This window comes from Macaca fascicularis, chromosome 4, assembly GCF_037993035.2.
Source record: "Macaca fascicularis isolate 582-1 chromosome 4, T2T-MFA8v1.1".
NCBI lineage: Eukaryota > Metazoa > Chordata > Mammalia > Primates > Cercopithecidae > Macaca > Macaca fascicularis.
Window position 1 is genome coordinate 73,334,818 of NC_088378.1, and position 22,683 is coordinate 73,357,500.

Consider the following 22,683-nt stretch of genomic DNA (forward strand, 5'->3'; position numbering starts at 1 on the left):
TTCTGGTTCTGAAAAATCTGCATGCATATATATCATATATATGTGTGTGTATATATATATATAACTATATATATAACTATATTATATATTACTATATATAACTATACTTATATAACTATATTATATATAACTATAATTATATATATTATAAATATATATGTGTTTATATATATAATATATATATATAGTTAAGGAATTGACCACATGTTAAAAATGGCACTGATGGTTAACATTGGCTCTGATTTAGATCTAAAAACTAGTAACTTGTGGCTTATGTCACTTACTTGAAAAATCGAAAAGACTTTAATAAAAAAGACAGTTCTAAGATTCTTCAAATCATTTTCTGTTTTGAAGACACAGGAATAAGGACATAATAAATATAATTGCTCAGTATTCATGCTCCTATCCAACCATTCTATCACCACCGCCATATAAAACTTCACTCAGTTTTCCCGTTTGTTCTTGTATTTAAAAATAATGTACTTGTAAAACTTCTCTAAAAAGTCAACTTAAAGGTAATAGTAATATTTTCTAAACAAACAAACAAACTGAAATATAAGTGTAAATTGAAACTGAGATTAGAGTCCATTTTTTAAAAATAAATATTTGTCAAATATTCCAAGGTTTCTACATTCTGGTAAACGTTCACACAGACTTCTTCATTCCAATATGAAGACTGCCAAGCACTCATGAGACCTAATCAAGTATTACCTGAAATAATTATTAATAAAAAGAACATTCTCCTAGTTGGGATTAAGCATGTCTGACAAATACCAAAGGATAAAGTATGGATGTAGGTGCTCAGGATTATAGGAAAATTCATTTAACATACTTACTAATGTCTGAAAGATTACCTTCTGAACATGTGTATTGAAATATAACATTTGAGATCATGGTATGGACCTCTCATGTCTAATTAATGCCTTTGTTATAATAAGAGGCAGGCTTTCAGTATCCAACACATTTTTATCCAAAATTATATGCATGTTTTAACAAAGCAAACAGAAGGAAATAAAGCTGATATATTTAAATAAGCAAGTGTTTCTCTTGTATCACACTTTCTCAGCTTAGCTACAACATAATTATTAATGAGCTAAATGCCATTAACATGAATCTCTGTACTTATACAGCTCCTTAAAAAGTACTTGCTTTATAGGTTAAGAAACTTAGTGGAATGTAGACTGCATACAATTTTTTAAACCAAATTAAAACAACGATGTTCCAACATTTAAGTTCGTAAGATTAAAGTTTCTTTGTTATAAACAGATTAAAATGTTTAATTCCTGTTAAGATCAAAATAACTCAAACTAAAAGAATGATTGATAATATTTCCCTCATTAAAAATTCTCAATACTCTATAATTCACACTAGAAATGAGAATAGGAAGGAGAATCACCCTGTTACATACTGTTAGTATTAAAAATTACTTCAATGTCTCTAAAGGGTGTTATATCAAGTGATCAAGACAATTTCATTCATTTCAGCTTGATTAAACTTTAGGCATGCTTCTTCTGGACTCTAAGCCCCTGACGTCCCTTTTCTTAGAGCACACCTTTGAAAATTTGTAATTGTAAATTCTTTCTTTGCGTCTCTTGGAATGTAAATCTTTTTAAAAATTTCTTGCTAATATTACAAGGTAGTAATGTCTTGCTCAAGGTCCTAGGAGCCCCTTTTGAGCTGTAATCATCTAGGAAGCTAGTGTCCCTATCTAACATTCTCTGTGGGAAGGTAGAAATCTAACTTCAGTGGGTACCTTGCTCCAAGTTGTAGAACTATCTCCTGTCATGAAGATAACAGAAAATTTGTTTTCCATTGGGTAGGACCAACTAACAAAAATAAATGGTTTACAATGAGACTCTGCCTCCATGCCCCTCCCCAACTTTTAAACACCCTCCAGTCCCTTGTGCAGTAGAATTGAGTTCAGACTGAATTCTGGCATCTCCTCTTTACTGCAATAATCGCCTTGCCTGTGTTAACTTGTTCTGGTGCAATCATGGCTTTGATGGAAGATTCTGTCATATTCCTTTAATTCAATGATTAGATAGTTTGTTACTTATGTACTTACAAATAAGCATTATTCATAATAGCAAATTAAAAATCAAAATGTTCTTTCCTTTCTTTTTTTTTTTTTTTTTCAACAGCAGTCCAAGAATAAGTGCAGTGGAGTGAATGTGACTCACTGCAACCTTAACCTCCCAGGCTTAAATGATCTTCCCACCTCAGCCTCCTGAGTAGCTGGAACTACAGTCATGTGCCACCACACCCTGACTAATGTTTTTATTTTTTGTAAAAGATGGGGGCTGTTGCCCAGGCTTAGAAAATCTTCTGAAGTTATGTTTATAGCATTTCTCCAGTTTCATTATATATGCAGGTATGTATGTGTATGCATACACATACATATTATATATATCAGAAGATGTGTGTGCATGTTTGTGTTCTGGTTAATAATTATTGTCTTATTTCCATTTTCTTCACTTTCTAAATATGTCTTAACATACTAACTTTAGTAATCTCGAAACACCTAATGTTGTGCAAATTATATTTTGGAAAATTATCCTGTGTATATGTTATATTTTGTAACAATTAGGGTATGTAAACTGGTTTGTCCTGGCTTAGATATTTTACTTATATTGATTAATTTACTATATCATAAAAATGATTAAAGATTATGATTAATAATCTTATATTGATTAATTTACTTACAAGGATTAATTTGCTATCTCATAAAAATGAAAAAGAAAAACAGTAGATAACCTTTTATCTACCAGAATGCTCTAGTTACTAAGTCTTTGACCTCATGAAATTCACATTCTACTCACAAGAAGAATAACATAAATGAAAACAGTGAATTTAGAATGTTATCATGGAAGAAATATGTGTTATAAGTAAAAAATACAGAGAAAACTCACTTTACAGAAGGAATTACGTTGATTTCTTTGTTTGTGATCCCTTTAAATATTCTTAGGAAAGTGATCAAAATGGAACAATTGATAATGCGGACAAAATAGTAGTAAACTTATAAGCTTACTAAATGGCTGACTGACTACTTAAATTAAGGTGTTGAGCTTACTAAACAGCTTACTGATTACTTAGATTAAGGTGTTGGTGATAGATATGGAGAGCTGTGAATAGCTTTTAGATGCAATGTATTTTGAAGTTACAACCAAAAGTACATGCTTATGGGTTAGATATGAGAGGCAAGCAACAGCATTGATGGCATTGCCCTCTGTAAGAATGGAGAATAATCATGAAATGATGAAACTGGAGACAAATAAAGACTCCATTTTGAATTTAGTGGATTTTAAGTGACTACAAGACATTCTCAATATAAAAATTATTAGAGAGATGTTTCACAGTATTTTTGTTTTGAAATCAAATGTAAATTTTCACTGAAAACATATCTCAATTCAGACACTAACTTTTCATTTAAGACACTTAAGTTGTATTGACTGCATAAACCTAAAAAGCTAAAAAAAAATTCAGTTAAAATACTATTTGCATATACCCAAGTTGTTTCAAACAAATTTCCAATAATTGAACTAAGTAGTAAAAGCAATTTTCCTGTAACATACATAACATGTTGGTAAAACTTGTTCATCTTTTTTAACTTTTTAAGAATTAATCTGGCTTCAAAGAACATATTCTTGTTTCAAAAGTTATGTCTGTTTATCTTTCCAAGTGAAGTAATTTACTAATGGTTATGTCAACTAAGAATTATTAACACTGAAGTAAAAGGAAAATTGTATAAATTGAAAAAATCTAAATTTATCAATCTCAAAAGAGTTTTTTTAATTTTACATGTAGTTTTTGAAACTACAAGGTTGCTATAATACTGCTGACAGCAACTAAAATCTGTATATTGACTTTTTAAAAATATGTGAAAAATCACTTTTATTGATCTTTATTATGATAATTTCCTATTATAACATGAATTATTACAGCTATCCAGATAAAAAATATTTTTTCTTTGGAAATTCAATTTAGTTTGTTTTGGTTCAGTGTGATATTAGTGCAAAAAACATAAAACAAACTATCATTTTTATCTTTGATTATTGAATATCTAGAAATAATTTAATTTCATGAAACTTTTTACTTTGTATTCTTTGACTCAACCAAAAAACAATTTGGCAAAAAACTACAAAGCCATTACATTTGTTATCTCCTATTTCTTTCAACAGTTCTATAAACTGGCAATGAGTCATAGCACTTACACATAAATACTACATAATATTAACAACTGTGTCTATGACACTTTTCACAGAGTCTGCTTCAGAAAACTGAACACAAATAATTTCAGTGTCATATAGTAAAGCTAAAAGGATTTATTAGTTCATTTCCACACTTCTATAAAGAACTATCTAAAAATGAGTAATTTGCAAAGAAAAGAGCTTTAATTGAATCAAAGTTCTACACGGCTGGGGAGAGCTCAGGAAACATACGATCATGATAGAAGGTGAAGGGGAAGCAAGACAGGCCTTACGTGGTAGCAGGAGAGAGAGAAGAGGTCGGTGCCACACACTTTAAAATGATCAGATCTCATGAGAACTCACTTATGAGACAGTATTGGGGGGATGGTGCTAAACCATTAAAAACCACCCCCATGAGCCAATCACCTCCTGCCAGGTCCCTCCTTCAAAACATGGGGATTATAATTCTATATGAAATTTGGGTAGGGACACAGAGCCAAACCAATCATTCCATCATTTCCCCTCCCAAATCTCATGTCCTTCTCACATATTTCAAAACGCAATCATGCTTTTCCAAGAGTATCCAGCACTAACCCAAAAGTCCAATCCAAGTTTCATCTGAGACAAGATAAATACTTTCTGCCTATGAGCCTGTAAAATCAAAAACAAGTTAGTTACTTCCAAGATACAATGAAGATCTAGGCATTGGGTAAATGCTCCCATTGCAATAGGGAAAAACTGTCTAAAACTAAGGGGCTACAGGCCCCATGGAATTCCAAAATCCAGTAGGGCAGTCATTAAATCTTAAAGTTCCAAAATAACCTCCTTTGACTACATGTCTCACATACAGGGTATGCTGATGCAAGAGGTGGGCTCCCAAGGCCTGGGCAGCTTTCCTTCTGTGGCTCTTTAGGGTACAGCCTCTGCAGCTGCTTTCATGGGCTGGTGTTGAGTTTCTGTGGCTTTTCTAGGTGCAAGATACAAACTTTTGGTGGATCTGCTATTCTGGAATCTGGAGGACAGTGGCCCTTCTCTCACATTTCCATTAGGCAGTGCCCCAGTGGAGACTCTGTGTGGGGGCTCCAACCACACATTTCCCCTCCACACCTAGTGCAGGTTTTCCATGAGGGCTTCACCCCTAGAGCAAATTTCAGCCTGGACATCCATGTGTTCCCATACATCCTCTAAAATCTAGGTGAAGATTCCAAACCTCATTCTTGCCTTCTATGCACCCACAGGCCCAACATCACATGGAGCTGCCAAGGTTTGGGGTTTGCATTCTCTGAAACAATGGCCTGAGCTATACCTTGGATTCTTAGAGCCATGGCTGGGGCTGGAGTGGCTGCTACTCAGGGTGCCATGTCCTGAGGCTGCACAGAGCTGCAGAGCTCTGGACTTGGCCCATGAATCCATTTTTTTTCCCCTCCTAGGCCTCTGGGTCTATGAAGGGAGGAGCTGCTACAAAGATCTCTGAAATGCCCCGGAGACAATTTTCCTTATTGTCTTGACCATTAACATTCTACTCTTCTTTATTTATGCAAATTTCTGCAGCCAATTGCTTAAATTCCTCCTCAGAAAATGAATCTTTCTTTCCTATCACATGTTCAAGCTGAAATTTATCCAAACTTTCATTCTTTGCTTCCCTTTCAAACATAAGTTCTAATTTCAGACTATCTCTTTGTGAACACGTATGACTGTATGCTGTTAGGAGCAGCCAGACCACATCATGAATACTTTGCTGCTTCAAAATTTCTTCCACCAAATATCCTAAATCATCTCTATCAAGTTCAAAGTTCCACAGATCCCTAGAGCAGGAGCACAATGACACCAGTCTCTTTTCTAAAACATTACAAGAGTGACCTGTACTCCAGTTCCCAATAAGTTCATCATCTCCATCTCAGACCTCCTCAGCCTGGACTTCATTGTCCACATCACTATAAGCATTTTGGTCAAAACCATTCAACAAGTCTCTAGGAAGTTCTAAACTTTCCCACATATTCCTGTCTTCTTCTGAGCCCTCCAAATTGTTCCAATCTCTACCCGTTACCTAGTCCCAAAGTTGCTTCCATATGTTCAGGTATCTTTATAGCAGTGCCCTACTCTCCTGGTACCAATTTCTGTATTAGTCTGTTTCACAGTGCTGTAAAGAACTACTTGAAAATAGGGATGGTGCTAAACCATTAGAAAATGCCACCATGATCCAGTCATCTCCCATCAGGCCACTCTTTCAACACACGAGGATTACAATTTGACATGAGATTTGTGTTGGGAAACAGAGCCAAATTATATCAAGGAAAAACATCACTCTTTTGTTTTAAAATTATAATAAATCCGTGGGTTTTTTTTTAACCTGACATAGCTGGAGCATCCATCATCATGGCCATCTTGTAATAAACTACATTTTCTATTTCTAGCTTAAATTAATATTTAATAGTTGTAAAAGTTACAAAAAAAATCTATGCCACTAGTTCTTTAGTTCAAAAATTGAAATTTTTCTCCTAAATCTGGGAGTCCTTTGAGGAAAAAATGTACTCAAAATATTAATTGGACAGTTTCTCATATTGTATACCTCATTCTAATCTAAAAAAGCACTTGTTTGCCATTTTTGAAAATTAGGATCAACTGATTTTTCCCATTGTTATTGTAAACTACGGGCAATATTTTAGTTGATTAAAGATCTTTTGCTTATTTAAAATACTTCTTTTAATCTTATTTTTACAACTTTGTAACAAAATAATCATAATTGAAATAACGTATGTTACCATCTTTCCATCCAAAAGTGGTCTTCTTTGTTTAAAAATCCAAGCCATTGTGTAACAGTTCAAAAGCGAAACTTCAGACTACGTCAAAACATATTTTTAAATGTACTGAACATTTGACTCTAAGTTTTGTTAATTAACTTCCTTTTTTTCTTTTTTTTACTATTAAAAAAAATTGCATGTCAAATTCAGTTTGTATTTTCTGAGAATGTATGTTGATAATGACCAATTTAATATCTAAAAAAATACATATGACAAACAACTTTTCCATTTTGCTTTCTTGCAGCAAATGGCAGTGTTCATTCATGGTGAAATCAGTTAACATATCCTTATCCAAACTCTCTTATTCTTTACTCTTCCAGTTGTAATACCAGTTTCTACATTTTCATTTAATTCTTTTTAATAGTGTAACTTCATTTTAAATTAGAAACTTTGCCCATATGTATTTTTTTTTTTTTTTTTTTTTTTTTTGAGACGGAGTCTCACTCTGTCGCCCAGGCTGGAGTGCAGTGGCCGGATCTCAGCTCACTGCAAGCTCCGCCTCCCGGGTTCCGCCATTCTCCTGCCTCAGCCTCCCGAGTAGCTGGGACTACAGGCACCCGCCACCTAGCCCGGCTAGTTTTTTTTGTATTTTTTTTAGTAGAGACGGGGTTTCACCGTGTTAGCCAGGATGGTCTCGATCTCCTGACCTCGTGATCCGCCCATCTCGGCCTCCCAAAGTGCTGGGATTACAGGCTTGAGCCACCGCGCCCGGCCTAAACTAGAAAAATAATTTATTTTGATTAAAATAATAGTATGCATTTCAATTTAATAATCATATAGTTTAGTTATAACTGTAATTTATTCCACCTACATAAAATATTCAAATAAACACATCATAATGTTAAAGTAGGACATAGAAGAAACCATTTAAACCGAATCAAATCATTGCCACTGAGTAGATTACTGATGTGTTGGAAATAACTCATGCACCAATCACATGCTCTATAATACAACATCTTACACAAGGCAAAGGTTAACATGAAATGCATGTTTAGACTGGGTGCGGTGGCTCACGCCTGTAATCCCAGCACTCTGGGAGGCCGAGGCAGGTGGATCACGAGGTCAAGAGATCGAGACCATCCTGCCTAACACAGTGAAACCCCGTCTCTACTAAAAATGCAAAAAACTAGCCGGGCGATGTGGCCGGTGCCTGTAGTCCCAGGTACTTGGGAGGCTGAAGCAGGAGAATGGCGTGAACCCAGGAGGCGCAGCTTGAAGTGAGCCAAGATCATGCCACTGCACTCCAGTCTGGGCGACAGAGCTAGACTCCGTCTCAAAAAAAAAAAAAAAAAAATAGAAATATATGTTTAAGTTTATTGAAAAAATGTCTTACACTGCTTTGGTTTTAAAATTTCAATTTAACTAATTAAAATTAAATAATTCAAATTTCATATTTTACTCCTCATTGCACTAGATGTATTACATGTGCTCTATAACCACAACTGTTTTATTAGAAGCCATAAGAAAATACAAATCTAGGCCGGGCGCGGTGGCTCAAGCCTGTAATCCCAGCACTTTGGGAGGTCGAGACGGGCGGATCACGAGGTCAGGAGATCGAGACCATCCTGGCTAACACGGTGAAACCCCGTCTCTACTAAAAAAATACGAAAAACTAGCCGGGCTAGGTGGCGGGCGCCTGTAGTCCCAGCTACTCGGGAGGCTGAGGCAGGAGAATGGCGTAAACCCAGGAGGCAGAGCTTGCAGTGGGCTGAGATCCGGCCACTGCACTCCAGCCTGGGCGACAGAGTGAGACTCCGTCTCAAAAAAAAAAAAAAAAAAGACAAATCTAGTCTGATTCTTTAGCCTTACATAGTAAAATTTCTTGGAAGACTTTTAGAGTACACTACTACTTTTGATACTTTCACAGTGTTGTGGAATTCAAAAAAGGGAAATAAGACAACATGCTAAAGTGTTTCTCTAATGGCTAGTAAATCACTGCAACCTCATTTCCAGGACATAGCAGGGACGACACGTTAGGCCTGAGATTAGGAAAGAAACATCACCCAGAATAAAGATGACTGAGAAAGGTAGACGTGCAGCTATTACATGGCTACTAACAATGCAGAAAAAAATAATAACAACAAATAAAGATGGGAACAGGTTAGCCACCATTTTTATTTTCAAAATGCAATAGATTTACTTGTTTTAGCTGTAAGAGTTTGACTAAAATGATTATGTATGCTCTGGCATCAGTATAAAAATCAATGAAAGGGCCACTTGCAATTGTTAGGCCCCCAGGGAAACAGCAGTTCTGAAAGTAAAGCCTAGAAGCCTTGATGCTACTCATAAGCTGCTTTATTAAAACAAAGGCCACATACAGTGATCTCAAGCAAACTGTCTGCACAAAAATTAGTTCTCAGCCAGCTTCAAAGGCAGACATATTTTTAAATTTGGAAGTGTTTTCTTTTGCTACTAATATATTTGGCTTCTTGTGAATAACTTTTGCTGTTTATCTGAAAGTTAATTTTTTTTTTTCCTCACAAACATACATTTTTTCTAAATTTCCAAGGGGGCCTCTGTCACAATCAACACTTTCTTCAACATAGCTCTCATCATAACTATCACCACCAAACTGGGGGCATCCTTTCTGAAACACCTCCCTAATAGTTAAAATTTTCCAGGTAGATCATTTAAAAAGATCATTTTTAATAAAATTCATTTCACTCAGCCATAACCATCTTGGGTTGTCACCAGTTTTCATTCTGACAATATGGAATCCTAACCTACTCAGTTTAGTTCTATCTGTTTGTTGGAGTCAGGTCAGGTTTTTATTTTCTGGTGTTGAAAGGGAAGGTTGATAAAAACTCTTGAAGAATGTGAACTGATATATTTAAAGTCCCACGATGTTGATTTTACTGTGACCATGAAACTGCTCTAAAATAATAAAATCCATTTTAAAAGACTGACTATCTGTAATGTGTACATGGAAACAGATTCCTGATGTATTTATCTTTTCAGTAGGATTAGAGAGTAATCCAGAATATTTGTTTATCAATAATCTAAAATCAGGACCAAGTTATTAATGAAATGAGAATGCAACTGAGTGTCAGATCATAGCATTAACCATAGGTAACCTGCATTTGCAAAAGTACGGTATTCATTTTGGGGGAAATGGATTCATCTGCTACAGAAATGTAATAATTCAACATTAAAGCTCCTCGCAATAAGGATAATAGCAAATATATATTGGGAATTTAGTATATGTCCAGTGGTATATGCACAATATATATAAGACATATACTCTCAATTTATCTATGGGAGATAAATTGAAAAAAGCAGAAGCCCAGAGAAATTAAATAAATCTGTATTCAGTGAGGAATGTAGAATTTCATGCCACAACCTGGTCTATGCCTTTAATAATTATGTTAAACTATTACATTGACTCAACAATCAATTATATCCATTAGTAATGCTGTTTCCCAATTCTTTGGCTTTTATTGAATTGTTTTTGTAATAAATTGAAATGAACCATAAGCTCATAGTGTTCTGAAAACAGTCAAGGGACCTACAAAGCAAACTAATTTAATGTGTAGCTTCCAATTAGCTGTAATTACAATATTTAATAAATGAAACACCTACCTTTAGAGATAATCAAATCTTTTCACTGAACTCCACTTGTGCTCTGGTGTATACAATAGGCTAATGACAATCAGAAGCATAATTCAAATACTACCAGAAAATGTAAAAGCACATTTTATTGCCAACCCTGAACTATTCTCTCTCTAAATAGATTTAAGATGGAAACTGGGTATAGAAAAATGAATTAGATAACCATCCATAATTTAACTCAAATTAAGAAAGCATACCTTATTCTTGCAGAACACACTCTTTCATGTACACACACACGCAGACACATTCAGTCATCTGGAGAGTTCTTTATTTATAAAATTATTAAAGAACTTCTCTGAATACACATCAATCAAAGTGTTCACCTTTGTGCATTAGGCAATTAAACAATTCTAGGCACTGCCACAGCCACTAATATCACAGCATAAAAACAAAGATTCAAGTTATTTCAGAGTAAGATCTCTTTAAGAATAAGACATTTACCATTAATGTTTAACCAAGTTTTATTTCTTAACGCAGTATTTTTGAGGAATTTATTATACTCAGTTTGCAGTTACCAATACTTAAGAACAAGCTCCAAAATTTATTTTGTCCTTTTCCGGATCTATCTGGAGTTAAGGAGAAGAATGTAAAATAAATAGAGATGATTTACAAACTGTGCTTCATCCTTGCGAATATGCATGATAAAGTGGTAAGATCATTGAGCATCAGAAGGGTGCATCACTTGACATCATGCTTGCTCCCAAGGAGAAAAATTGTACAGTATTGTCTTTAAATAAGAGTCTAACATTGAAGATGGCAGCAGCAGCAAATAATAGTAAATCTCCTTTTGCTTCATAAAGAAAGAAAAAAAAAACTTAGCTAGTATGTGGTATCTTCAATCAGCTCTTAATAACAAACAACAAAGTGATATTACTGTTTTTACAATAATTTGGCTTTTGGAAAGAGACAGGAAAACAAATGAACAAATGAAAATTCAGCTGGCCAAAGATGCTAATTAGTCTAAAATGCCTTTGCAACAAAAGAATAGCTTCTCACAGAAAAGACAGCATAATAAAGTGGAAAATCAAGACCATTAAACTACCAAGGATATTTTAAATTAAGTACAAATGTCAGGATATTCGCCTTATAATTAATGGGCTATCTAAGAAATAAGAATATGTCTTTACTGATACTCAAAAGTCAGAGCAGCAATATCCCCCACCCCCAAACAGATCAATAGATATTTCATAGTCACAATGTCAATAAGTATAATTTCCTCCAAACTTTAACAAATTAGAGTCTGGGTTTTTTTGTTTGTATGTTTGTTTCAAAAATACCAAATGATACTTCTATTCAGCAATTTATATAGAATAAATGGAATTTGTCATTTTAGTTTTTTTATGTAAGATATAAAGCACTACAATTTTTAGAATGTCAAGGTATTTTTGAATAATATTTATCTCAGCCTACTTTTTGCATCCAAAATAAGTCCTTCTTGAATTTCCTTCAGAATGTTGCCTAACCAGTGGCTATAAACTCTTACAGTGACAACTATTATCCATTATCCAGCACTTGACATGCTAGCTCAACATCACTATATTAACTGATTTTCGAGTTTTCTCACTCCCTGTGGGGCCCTCTCTCCTAAGACTGATGAGGTGGGGTCATGGTGCTTGAGCTGTCATCCTGACTTGACAAACAGCAGGAATGGTCCTTGCACAGAGTAGAGGAGGGAGGACAAGAGAGGGAGAGAACCATAGTGTACTAGTGTACGCTGGAGTGGAAGGGCCTCAGGCACATGCTTTCCAAGGCATTAAAACATTGTTTCTCAGATTTTACACTTCAGTCAAACATACAACTTCTTTATTCAGTTAAAGTGCCCAAAGCTGCTTTAATACATATTGCAAATGTAGCAATTAGAAAGGGATTAAACTTCTGTCCCTTAGATATTTTAGAGAGGCTACTTTCTAAGATAAAAGTTGCTGCTCCTTCCAAGTTTAAATATGCTAAAACTCTAATCACTTCTTATAATTCCCAAAATGGTATTATTGCTTTCTTTTTAACCATTGAATTCACTCTGGCAGAGCGAGAGCAATAAAACTCATCATATTCTAATTTTCAGACAGCTTGATAAACCCAATGTTCTCACCATAGATAAAGTGTAATGAAGCACTTTTTTTCCCATAGGAAAGTCTTTGACTCATATGCTTTCATGCCAACTAGCCTTCACATCTGCTGTTTCACCATTGATGGCTTTAACTTGGCATGCTGAACTAGCGTCTGATGAAGCAGCTTTACTCAAAGGCACCATTTTATTTCTTGCAATGGGAACATAGTAAAATGGTGTTGGTTTCCTGTAGTCCTTATGCAAATCCCTGTAATAAACATAGGATCAGGTCTCACGTACAATAAATTGTGTGTTAGATGAGGAAAGGGGGAGGGAGACAGCCTCTCTGAGTAAAAATAACTTCCTTACTACACAAATAAATCAAAGACATAATAAATAATTAGTCATGTTTTAAATATTTGTATCAAACATGACCAATCTATATTAAAACTATATTAGACACTAATAAAAATATAACAACACTTTAAAATACCAACCTTATTTTATTGAACAAAATACTACCATGTAATCTAATGTTAACTGTAATGAATTTCCCACATTCAGTATTTCAACACCATTCATAAAGGAAAAATAATTTGGGCAAGTTAGAAATATTCTATGCCTATAAAAATCTTCACTGAGATATTTATTTCAGATTTCTAGAAAAAAATTTTCTGATGGACAACGAAGAACACAGCAACATGAACAAATAAAAATTTTATTGACAATATTAACCATTAACATATTCTGACTGCCCAGACACATTGGTGATCAACCACATCAAGCTTTTATATTTTGTTTAACTCATTAAAGCACAAAGAAAAAAAAAAGATTATCTATAAACTTCAATATGTAAAACAAACAAAAAATTAAAAATAAAGTTTCTTTGTGTTCTAAATAGACATAGCTATTTCCTAATTAGTAATTTGCAAGCAAGTTGGCAAGAATAGTTTTTGGCTTAGAAACCGAAGTACATCAGGTATTTCGTCTTCCAAGTTAGAACAGTATGTTATGTTTGACAAACATTTTGTTTTAGTTTAGATCTGCAAAGGAATATTGAGGGATTCTCAGGTAACACAAAGCAATATATAAACCAGAATTGTGAACTAATTTACCCTTGCCAGTTAAAATAGCACTTTTTTTCACAACAAGGAAAGGAGCAGAAGTAGTTCACTAAATATTATAGGGTAGTAAAACAAGCTCAGGCAAGAAAACTACAGGAACACAAATCTCAAAGCTCTTGCTCAGAACCCAATTCAATATCAATTTATAGAGTAGGCCAATTAATACCACATCCTTAATGTCACTTAAAAGTCATATCTTCTCAATTCAGTCTCCATTAGATAAACACAAAGTCTCACGTACAATTCTCCCAAGTCTCAAATATAGAACTTTATGCTTTCAATCCCCATGATAGAAAAACCTACGATAAAGGTTTGCAAAGAAAAGATGAATGTTCACTCCTCGGGTCCCTTAGAACATATATTTTCTCAATTTTCACTTAGACATACAAAATAAAGTACAGCTCTGAGAAACACAAATGCTCAAAAGGGAAAAGACTCCCTATTCAACTCAAAATAAATAAAAATGACATGAGAAAAAGCTATGTGGCTGGTTAATAACACGTAAATAAACAAGCCAACTCATGTGAGTAGCTCTTTAACACATCCTCTCTATACTTACTGAAGTACCATAAAGAATTTCTAATTGTCATATTGTAAAAGCATTCCTTCTGGATAGTGGTGGAAAATTATTAGAATCTGTATAATAATAAACATGTGCACACTAAAAGACATAACCTGATTTCTAACCATGTGCTGACAAATAATTACTAAATCTTTTCTTACAGACAACTATACTTAACTAGAAATCTTGCTATATAAAATATGAAAAACATTTAAAGAATAAACTCTAAAACCAAACATATCTAAAATTAAAAAAAAATCTAGATAATATTTATCATCTTTAAATATTATTTTAGGTTAATTTTCTGCATATGCAAAATGGAACTTTCAAAATGTTTTACCACCAATACAGCAAGAGGAAAATAAACATTCATTTCAGAAAACATTTTTCAATGTGAAAAGCACACTATTGTTGCAATTGTGAAAATTTACTCTGCCCATGTGTAAATCTCTTCACAGTAAATATATATTATACTTGTATGACCACCATTGCTCTAAATAAAAATGGACAAGAATTCTGTTTTGCCTATATTTACAAAATTAGGAGCAATCTCTAATGAATAGTGTATGTTTTTAGATCTAATAAGGATTTGCAGTAAACTACCAACTTTTTACATTTTATCTCTCGATGTAAAAGTTACTTATATTTTTGTAGTATACTAAAGCAAAATCACTCAAGGTCTCAAAAAAATTATTGCAGGCATGCCACACTAGCAATTCAGACTTCAAAACATATACTGTCACCCCATCATATATTATCATATGTTATCACCCCAGCAGAACTTAATTTTAGAAGATTATTGAACTGGTAAGATCAGAATAAGTGGCAGACTATAAAGAACATGTTATAGCTGTATCTGCTCCAATGCTGTAAGGCAAATGTTTTAGAAACTTAATATAATCAAGCAGTTGAGGTTATGTGGGTGAGCCAAAATGATTAATACACTTAACTCTTTTGAGTCACGATGGTTTATGTGATTATATCTTTGGTTATTACCTTTATTGTGATACTATGCATTCCCTGGTTATAGTCTTTACAATTAATAAGTCATTTAACCTCTTTGTGGACAAGTTTCCTCATCTGTTAAATGAGCATAATGATAATTGCTTCCTACCTTCCTTAGAAGTTGTCTGAAGATAAATGAGCTGGAATTTAGAATGTATTTTGCAGAGGAAGGCTGTAGAAGTTAAAAGAAAAAAAAAAAAAAAAGAAAGGGAGGGAGAGAGAGAGACAGAGAAAACAAGAAAGAGAAAAATCTCCCGAGAAAAATCCTCTTTTGCTCGGTACCAAAAATTAAAACATTTTACCTTAGATGGAATAACCCACTTGTTTTTCATTCCTAACTTAATTACCTATACTTCAAAATCAATGAATTTTAGCAGATAATTAAAATGGGAAAGCTATAGAGGGCTCTATGTTTTGGATAAACCTTTGACTACCCTATAGAATAATAAAATTTTACACATAATCACACATTATACTTGAAAGCCTCTGTCATAGGTTTTCCATCAGTGAATGTAAAATTCATTGTGCCAATGGATAACTGTATGGAATTTGACAAAAGTAGCAAGGTGCTGCAATAAAGAAAAGCTGTGGCATCGACTTAGGGCACACATAGCAGATAATAATCAAATATCATTGGAGGAGGCTGGGAAAATAGGAATCCGTGAATATAGGGTAAAATATTATTTTTAATTACATGTTGTAGTTGTAGTGACTTAGAAGGTAGAAAATGAACTAATAATCATTTGGATTTAGCCAAAAGATAGCCAAACAAAATGACAAAATGTTCAAAGTATCAGCTGGCTAGTTTTAGCTACAGGTAAGGTAGTACAAGAAAGAAAAGAACAATCAAAACAACAGCAAGGAGATGAAGAAGGAAAAAGAGGAGGAAGAGGAGGAGAGGAAAATAAAATTTAAAAGAACTGACCACTTTGCAAGCTGAATTTAGAGGTGATGTAGAGGGGATAAAACTTGCATGGTTGGATAACAAACGTATTTCTAATCTTCAGTGTCTCGAACCAGCAAAAGTTCTTAAAATTTTCTCAACATGGCCACAAGCCTTAATTAAGAATCAAATTAAGCATGATGCCTTAGATGCTTTCTTAAAACCTCTAAAAAAGTCAAGGCAATACCTTGTAGATTTTCTCATTTGGATAAAGATCTTCTAGCCCAAAGTAGCAATGATTCAGTCTGAAGAGAGGCATGCCTTTAAAAGAATAGCGTGTTTGGTTTTTATAGTATAAGCAGATTCAATTAGACACATTTAAAGGTTAAGAAGAAACTGTACTGGTAAAAGCACTGTCACCCTGGTGTAGAAGGAATTGAGTCTCCAAATGTAGAAATTTGGGCTCTCAAGTTTCTGTGAGAAGGACAGCTGACTTGGAAGATAAATAAAGGTTTGTATTACATGTCACTAAGTTTTTGGCTGTTTGTTAAGCAATATTCTTGTGACAGTTAATGATTAACATAAGCTCAAGATGTGTAAGTTCAGTGCCAAGAACTAGAGGTATAAAAGTGAATGATATAGATTCATTCAATCCCTATTCTCCTGCTGTGCCATAGAGTGTGGAAACATACAGGAACCAAGAAAACACATCTTGGATTAGTAATTTAACAATAACGTAAGTAAAAAAAAAAAAAATAAAAAAATAAAAAAGGATGTAAAAGAGGAGCACTGTCCCCAGACTGGGTAATTTAGGTATGAAAAGGGTCAGGAGAGTTTCCCTGGAATAAGTGATGTATAGATTAGAATCTAAGGAATAAAGAGACTATAACCAATTAGGTTGGTAGAGAAGGATAGGGATGAAAAAAGAGCATAATGGGCACTGGAGAAAGACATGTAAAGGTACAGAATGCAACACAGGACTGGAATACATCAATTTGGATGGAACTTACATTTTTAAAATATGTGCCAACAATTTAATGACCATACAAAAGAGCACGTGTTTCTTCCTTTGACACTATATTTTTCAGATGGATATAATGTATTAGTATACATAATAAAGTCAGAAATTTCAGGTAGGCCAAATCCAGACAAAAAAATTTCTAAAAGTTGGAAAACTTGAGTCATGGATTTCATATAAACAAGGGTATTCAGTATCATTTTGTAAAACATGTGACTCACTTCAAAAATACAAGAATTCTCAAAAGAGGCCATAACACCTACAAGCTATAGCTGAGTGATTTTTGATCCTATAATGTATAGACTTCCATTCTCCTAGCCTTTATACTTCAGGGAGGAAAGAATGTTCCTGTTGCTTGGTAACATTTTGCATAATGGTTAGCCCTGGGGTGAAATTTCAGTTCTAGTACACTAAATTCCCTGATTCCAAGTACATTTTGACTCCTCCTTTAATGTTTCTTAATAAAATTCCTGGACTGTCATCTATTTTACTATCTAAATATGATTAAGAACATATTGGTGATATCATGCAGTTTTCCATTACTTACACGAAAATAACGTGAGAACCACTATCTCCTATTTTGAATTATTTTTTTCCAGTCATGGCTTTATATTTATCTCTGAGGAGAGTCTGTGTGGTGTGTAATGGATATAGAAAAAAAGAAGGAAGAATTTTTCTTGAAGATAATATACTTTGAGCACCTTGAGCTCAGTGAACAAAATCAATCATGGTCTTTGGACATGGAATTATGCAATGTTGAAGAACAGCTATGTAACTCTGCTATGTCTTTGCAATACTGAGTATTTACACCCTTTAACACCAGATATCTGGAGCCAGCTCTTCTTGCTAGTAGTAACAAAACTGTATCATTTTTTTTTATAATAATTTTCTGGAAGGAAGTATTCCAGAACAATTAGTTAACAGCAGGGTCTTGCTAAATTAGTAAAAACAAGATGGAGATTCCTTTAGAAGTCAATGCCTTAAGGGTGCTCCCTAGAGTGTTTGTATGTGTGACTGTTAATTGAAAAATGAAAGAATCGTATAAAATGTAAATACACAATAGTCTCTGGTTCATTGTACAGTTTAAAAATGAGTACGTAGTTTCGAATTCTAGACTGCTAGAATTTTTTTTTAAATTTCATACCATAGCTGGTATAACTATATACTTAACAAGTGAAATACTGAAATTGAAATTAGAATATTTTAAGGCTACATTAAAACACCAAAAAAAATCAATATTTAATGTATTCCTGTGAATTCTAATTTTCTTTTCCTGTTTCAGTAGGAAAACAGAATTCAGCATGTGATAATATTAGCAACACAAGGTAGTTGTCAACTTAGTGATTATCACTGTGTGCTTTTTATTGTGACTTGTGTACATTCCAGACACAAGTCTAAAGAAATAATACAGGTGCTGTTGGAAATAGAAATCTGTGTTGTGTCGATTTTCTCAAGGTACTGGAGGCACTTGTATGTGAGAGAAAAACGCGAGTTAAAAAGGAGTAAGAAGAAAAGTCAGTAGCAATGAAAAGTGAAAGTAGGCAAAAATTGCACAGCAGAAAGCAATTGAACTATTAAAAAAAAATGAAAGAATGAAAAGACAAAAAATTAAGAAAATAAGCTTAAAAATAAAAACTTTATAAAGAAAAAAATATGTTTGGTAATTGATTTTTCAAAAATGAACTTTGCTACTAGTATATTTGAACTTTAAAACAAAATATTTGAGTCTTCTGGAAAAAAATTAAAACAGAAATGTTTATGAACCAGAAATAAACACTTCTGGTGTCAAATTTTTGTGTTAGTTACAATATTTGTATTATCATATTTTACAAACTCAATTCAAAAGTCACTTGGATATTGGAATAATTTAAATGCATCACGCATTCACTTCCTTCAAGTTGTTGACACTAACAATGCACGTTTAGCAATTTCAGCAGCTTATTTATTTATTTTCCTTTTTTTTTTTTTTTTTTTGAGACAGGATTTCACTCCAACTGGCCAAGCTGGAGTGCTGTGTCACCATCTTGGCTCACTACAACCTCTGCCTCCCGAACTCAAGTGATTCTCCAGCCTCAGCCTCCCAGGTAGCTGGGACTACAGGTGCATGCCACCACACCAGACTAATTTTTGTGCTGTTGGTAGAGACAGAATTTTGCCATGTTGCCCAGTCTGGTCTCAATCTCCTGGGATCAAGTGATCCACCCACCTTGGCTTCCCAAAGTGCTGGGATTACAGGCATGATCCACTGCGCCTGGCCTAACAGCTTATTTCTTTACAAAAACACAAAAATATTAACAAGTTTCATAAGAAAGGAAATCTTTATAAATTCTCAATATTCAATTAAGAAAAACTGATCCATTGCAATTAATATAGTCACATAGGACAATACTGAATGTAATGTTTTGCTTATATTTCATTATTCAATAAATTTGATTATATAACAGTGATTTTCCAAGTAAATGTGAAATCCATATCCAATACTTAATCTAGTCATATGAGAAATTTACTTTGAAAATAATTAAATTTAAAATATTTGACTAAATCTAATTTATCTTATTTTTTTGGAAATTGGATGTCCAGAAGTTTATTTTAAAGTTGATTAATTTTTATAAATTTTTTACAAAGAAAGTTAAATAATTTGACAAAATACTGACTTAAGTCACATAAAACCAAATTCAGTGATTTTTTTAAATTTATTATTCTGTCTCCAACTAAACTATAATCTCTTCGAAAGTGAGAACTAGAATACTCAATGTGTGGTGTAACTTTTGGCACTCAGTAGGAACTTGATGAATGCTTCATGAAATAATTTATTTTATATCTTGAATTAATCTATGTTTTTAAATTACTATTTCCACTGCACATTTGCACTGTCAGTTGTGTTTCTGTAAACACAGAAAGAAAATATCAATGTGTAAAAATTTGCCCAAGCTACAAAAAATGTAAAAATACTTGGTAAGATATAAAAGGAATTATAAAGTGATAATAGCTGCCTAAAGTGAAATCCCTCAACTGGTCTACTCTGGCCCAGTGAGTGGGCCAGAGTAAGGAGAAGAGAGAAAAAATAGAGGAGGGCAAGGCACTCTACATGACAGAAACTTTTTACAAGCACACTTTCATTTAAATGTTCCACAGGGCTGTCTCTGTAGAAACCACTGTGAGTTCAGTGGGACAGCCCCTTTCAACTCTGTGTCTCCCAGAATATTATCTTGGTGAATGTATAGATGATAAGAAATGTCTCTGTATTTTTAGCCCTTAAATCTTGCCTCATTTCAACAAAAGTAAATGTGTGTATGGGAAACATTTTTCCAAGTAATCATTCTATTCTTCTGGAATAGTAAAGTTTTGTAGAATCTGAACATCCTACTATTACAGTTTCAATAAATACATTCTGTGTTATTCAAAATGAAAAACTTACTGGGAAAAAATGTTACACTTGGGCTGATTTTCCTCAAAACAGGAATAAAATATTGTAAAGCAAAACCTCCTTAGCATTTTCAAAGATTAAAATGGTTGGTCTTGATGAGCATATGTTCAGTTGTACAACTCTCCACCCCTTGAGGTATATGCTATTATTAAGAATTGTGCACAAATAACAGCGTTGTTACACACTTACATTTGTGAATCGAAAGAAGTTTGTGTCCTATCATTTTAATTTGTAAATTTCAGGTAACCAGCAGAACTTACCTTGAAAAAAGTCATGGTTGCACCATCCTCTACTGCTCCATATTCTATCTTGGTTTGTTTAGCTAAATCATCAGCAGAGTCAATAGGGGATTCCATGCGTTCCACTGTCAGAAAGGCGGCTAAGTTAGCAGTATACGAAGAAATGATGATAAGTGTGAAAAACCACCAAATGCCTCCCACTATCCTGGTGGACAGTGCTTTGGGCATGAGCTCAGAACCTAACAGAGAGTGGGGGAAAGGTGAAACGAATATAGAGAATTTGATCAGCAATCAGATACTTTTGGTCACAGTGGCAGAATGGAATCACTGTGTAATAAAAGCTTAAATCAAAGATTTACATATTACTTTAGTAAACAAGCAGCAACCATTGAGAGAGCAGAGGCTAATTTCAGAAAATAGACAATCTTTTAGGACATTCTTGTTTAAATATAGTGACAGGAGACTCCAGTTCTATCTGAGATGATGCAAAGTTCCAATTAAAATATTAATGAGTAAACATTTTTTGATAAAAATAGCATTAGAAGAGAATTTTTAAGCTTTCTGGTTTGTAAACTACATGTATGTTTTTTTCATATTTTGTTAGTTATGAGGGTTTCAGAGGAAGTGCTTAAATATACGTTTGGATCCATTTCTTAAGCTTTTTGTAAATTTCATTTTTCATGTGCATATAGCTCAAACATTTTATCTTGTTATTTTTTAAAGTTATGTATAATAATAAAATAACTACTATTACCCACACTTCTTGAAATGATGTGGGGTTTTAATGTAGGGTTTATTTTAAAATAAGATAATAAATTATGTTCTCCTGTATAAGCAAATATCTCCCATCACTATGGTTAGCATCAATTAAAAAATTAGAATATGAATATATATCTAAATCGTCACATTTATTTTTACACATATATAAATATTTTATAAATATATCAGAATGTATGGCTGGAGTTGCCTGCTCATTGTCGTAATAAAAGAATGGGATCTGAGAATTATATTTTACTTTTGACTATTATTAATTTTAATTCATTTAGACTATAAGATAACATCCTACCAATTTTAAAATTTGGTCTGTTATTTAAAGTTTAATTACAGCTTACCACATTGTTTATATTCTTAATGCTTAAATAAACATATATCAACATGTACAATTTTTTATAAGTAAGGTGTACTAAATTTGTAGATATGCACATTTTACTATTCACTTTTAATCATTTTGAATCTATCAAGAAAGCATAGGCTACAAAGTACTTAATTTTATTTGTGTTTGAGTAAAATGGAATGAAGCAAAGACGGACTTACAGTCATATCTTTAGTATAATCTCTGATGCAGTAAGGTAACACATCTTTAGATGGAATAAAAAATAAAACAAATTATTCACATGAAGCTTGGAAAATAAGTGGTATTATGACTGCACTATATCAAAACAGCCCATCTTATACTGCAGTTCATCTTACCATTGCAATTTCAAACAAACAAACAAAATTTTAAAAGCAGTCAAACTTGGACATGACAGCCAACTCCAGCTCCAGATTCTGCCTACGACTCTGTAAGGAAAAAAAAAAAAAAACAAAAAACAAACCAGAAAAGTACCTTTCTGATGTAGTTGCTCCTAGGCCCTGTCAGACACACACTCGGACACTGAAACACTAAATAATCCCAAGATGATGAGCAGCGTTGGCTGCCTATTTTGCTTTTTTTGTGTTTTTTGTTTTGTTTTGTTTTGTTTTGTTTATTTTTTTAAAACAACAACACCAATAAAGTCAAA

The 22,683-nt window shown here is 33.4% G+C and overlaps 1 protein-coding gene across 7 annotated transcripts in view; it reads right to left on the bottom strand.

Moving 5' to 3' along the window:
- Positions 1 to 22,683, bottom strand: part of GRIK2 (glutamate ionotropic receptor kainate type subunit 2) — a 700,667-nt gene that overhangs the window by 123,960 nt on the left and 554,024 nt on the right. For 6 of the 7 annotated variants that reach the window (XR_012433589.1, XM_005552268.4, XM_074037392.1 and 3 more), the window contains one exon: positions 20,924 to 21,141. Coding sequence is in view for 6 of the 7 variants with exons in the window: in XM_005552268.4 (XP_005552325.3) it covers positions 20,924 to 21,141 (218 nt within the window). In the remaining variant the exon portion in view is untranslated. Of the gene's footprint in view, positions 1 to 12,686; positions 12,913 to 20,923; positions 21,142 to 22,683 lie in introns of those variants that run through there. The other variant, XM_065543669.2, reaches the window with a different exon arrangement.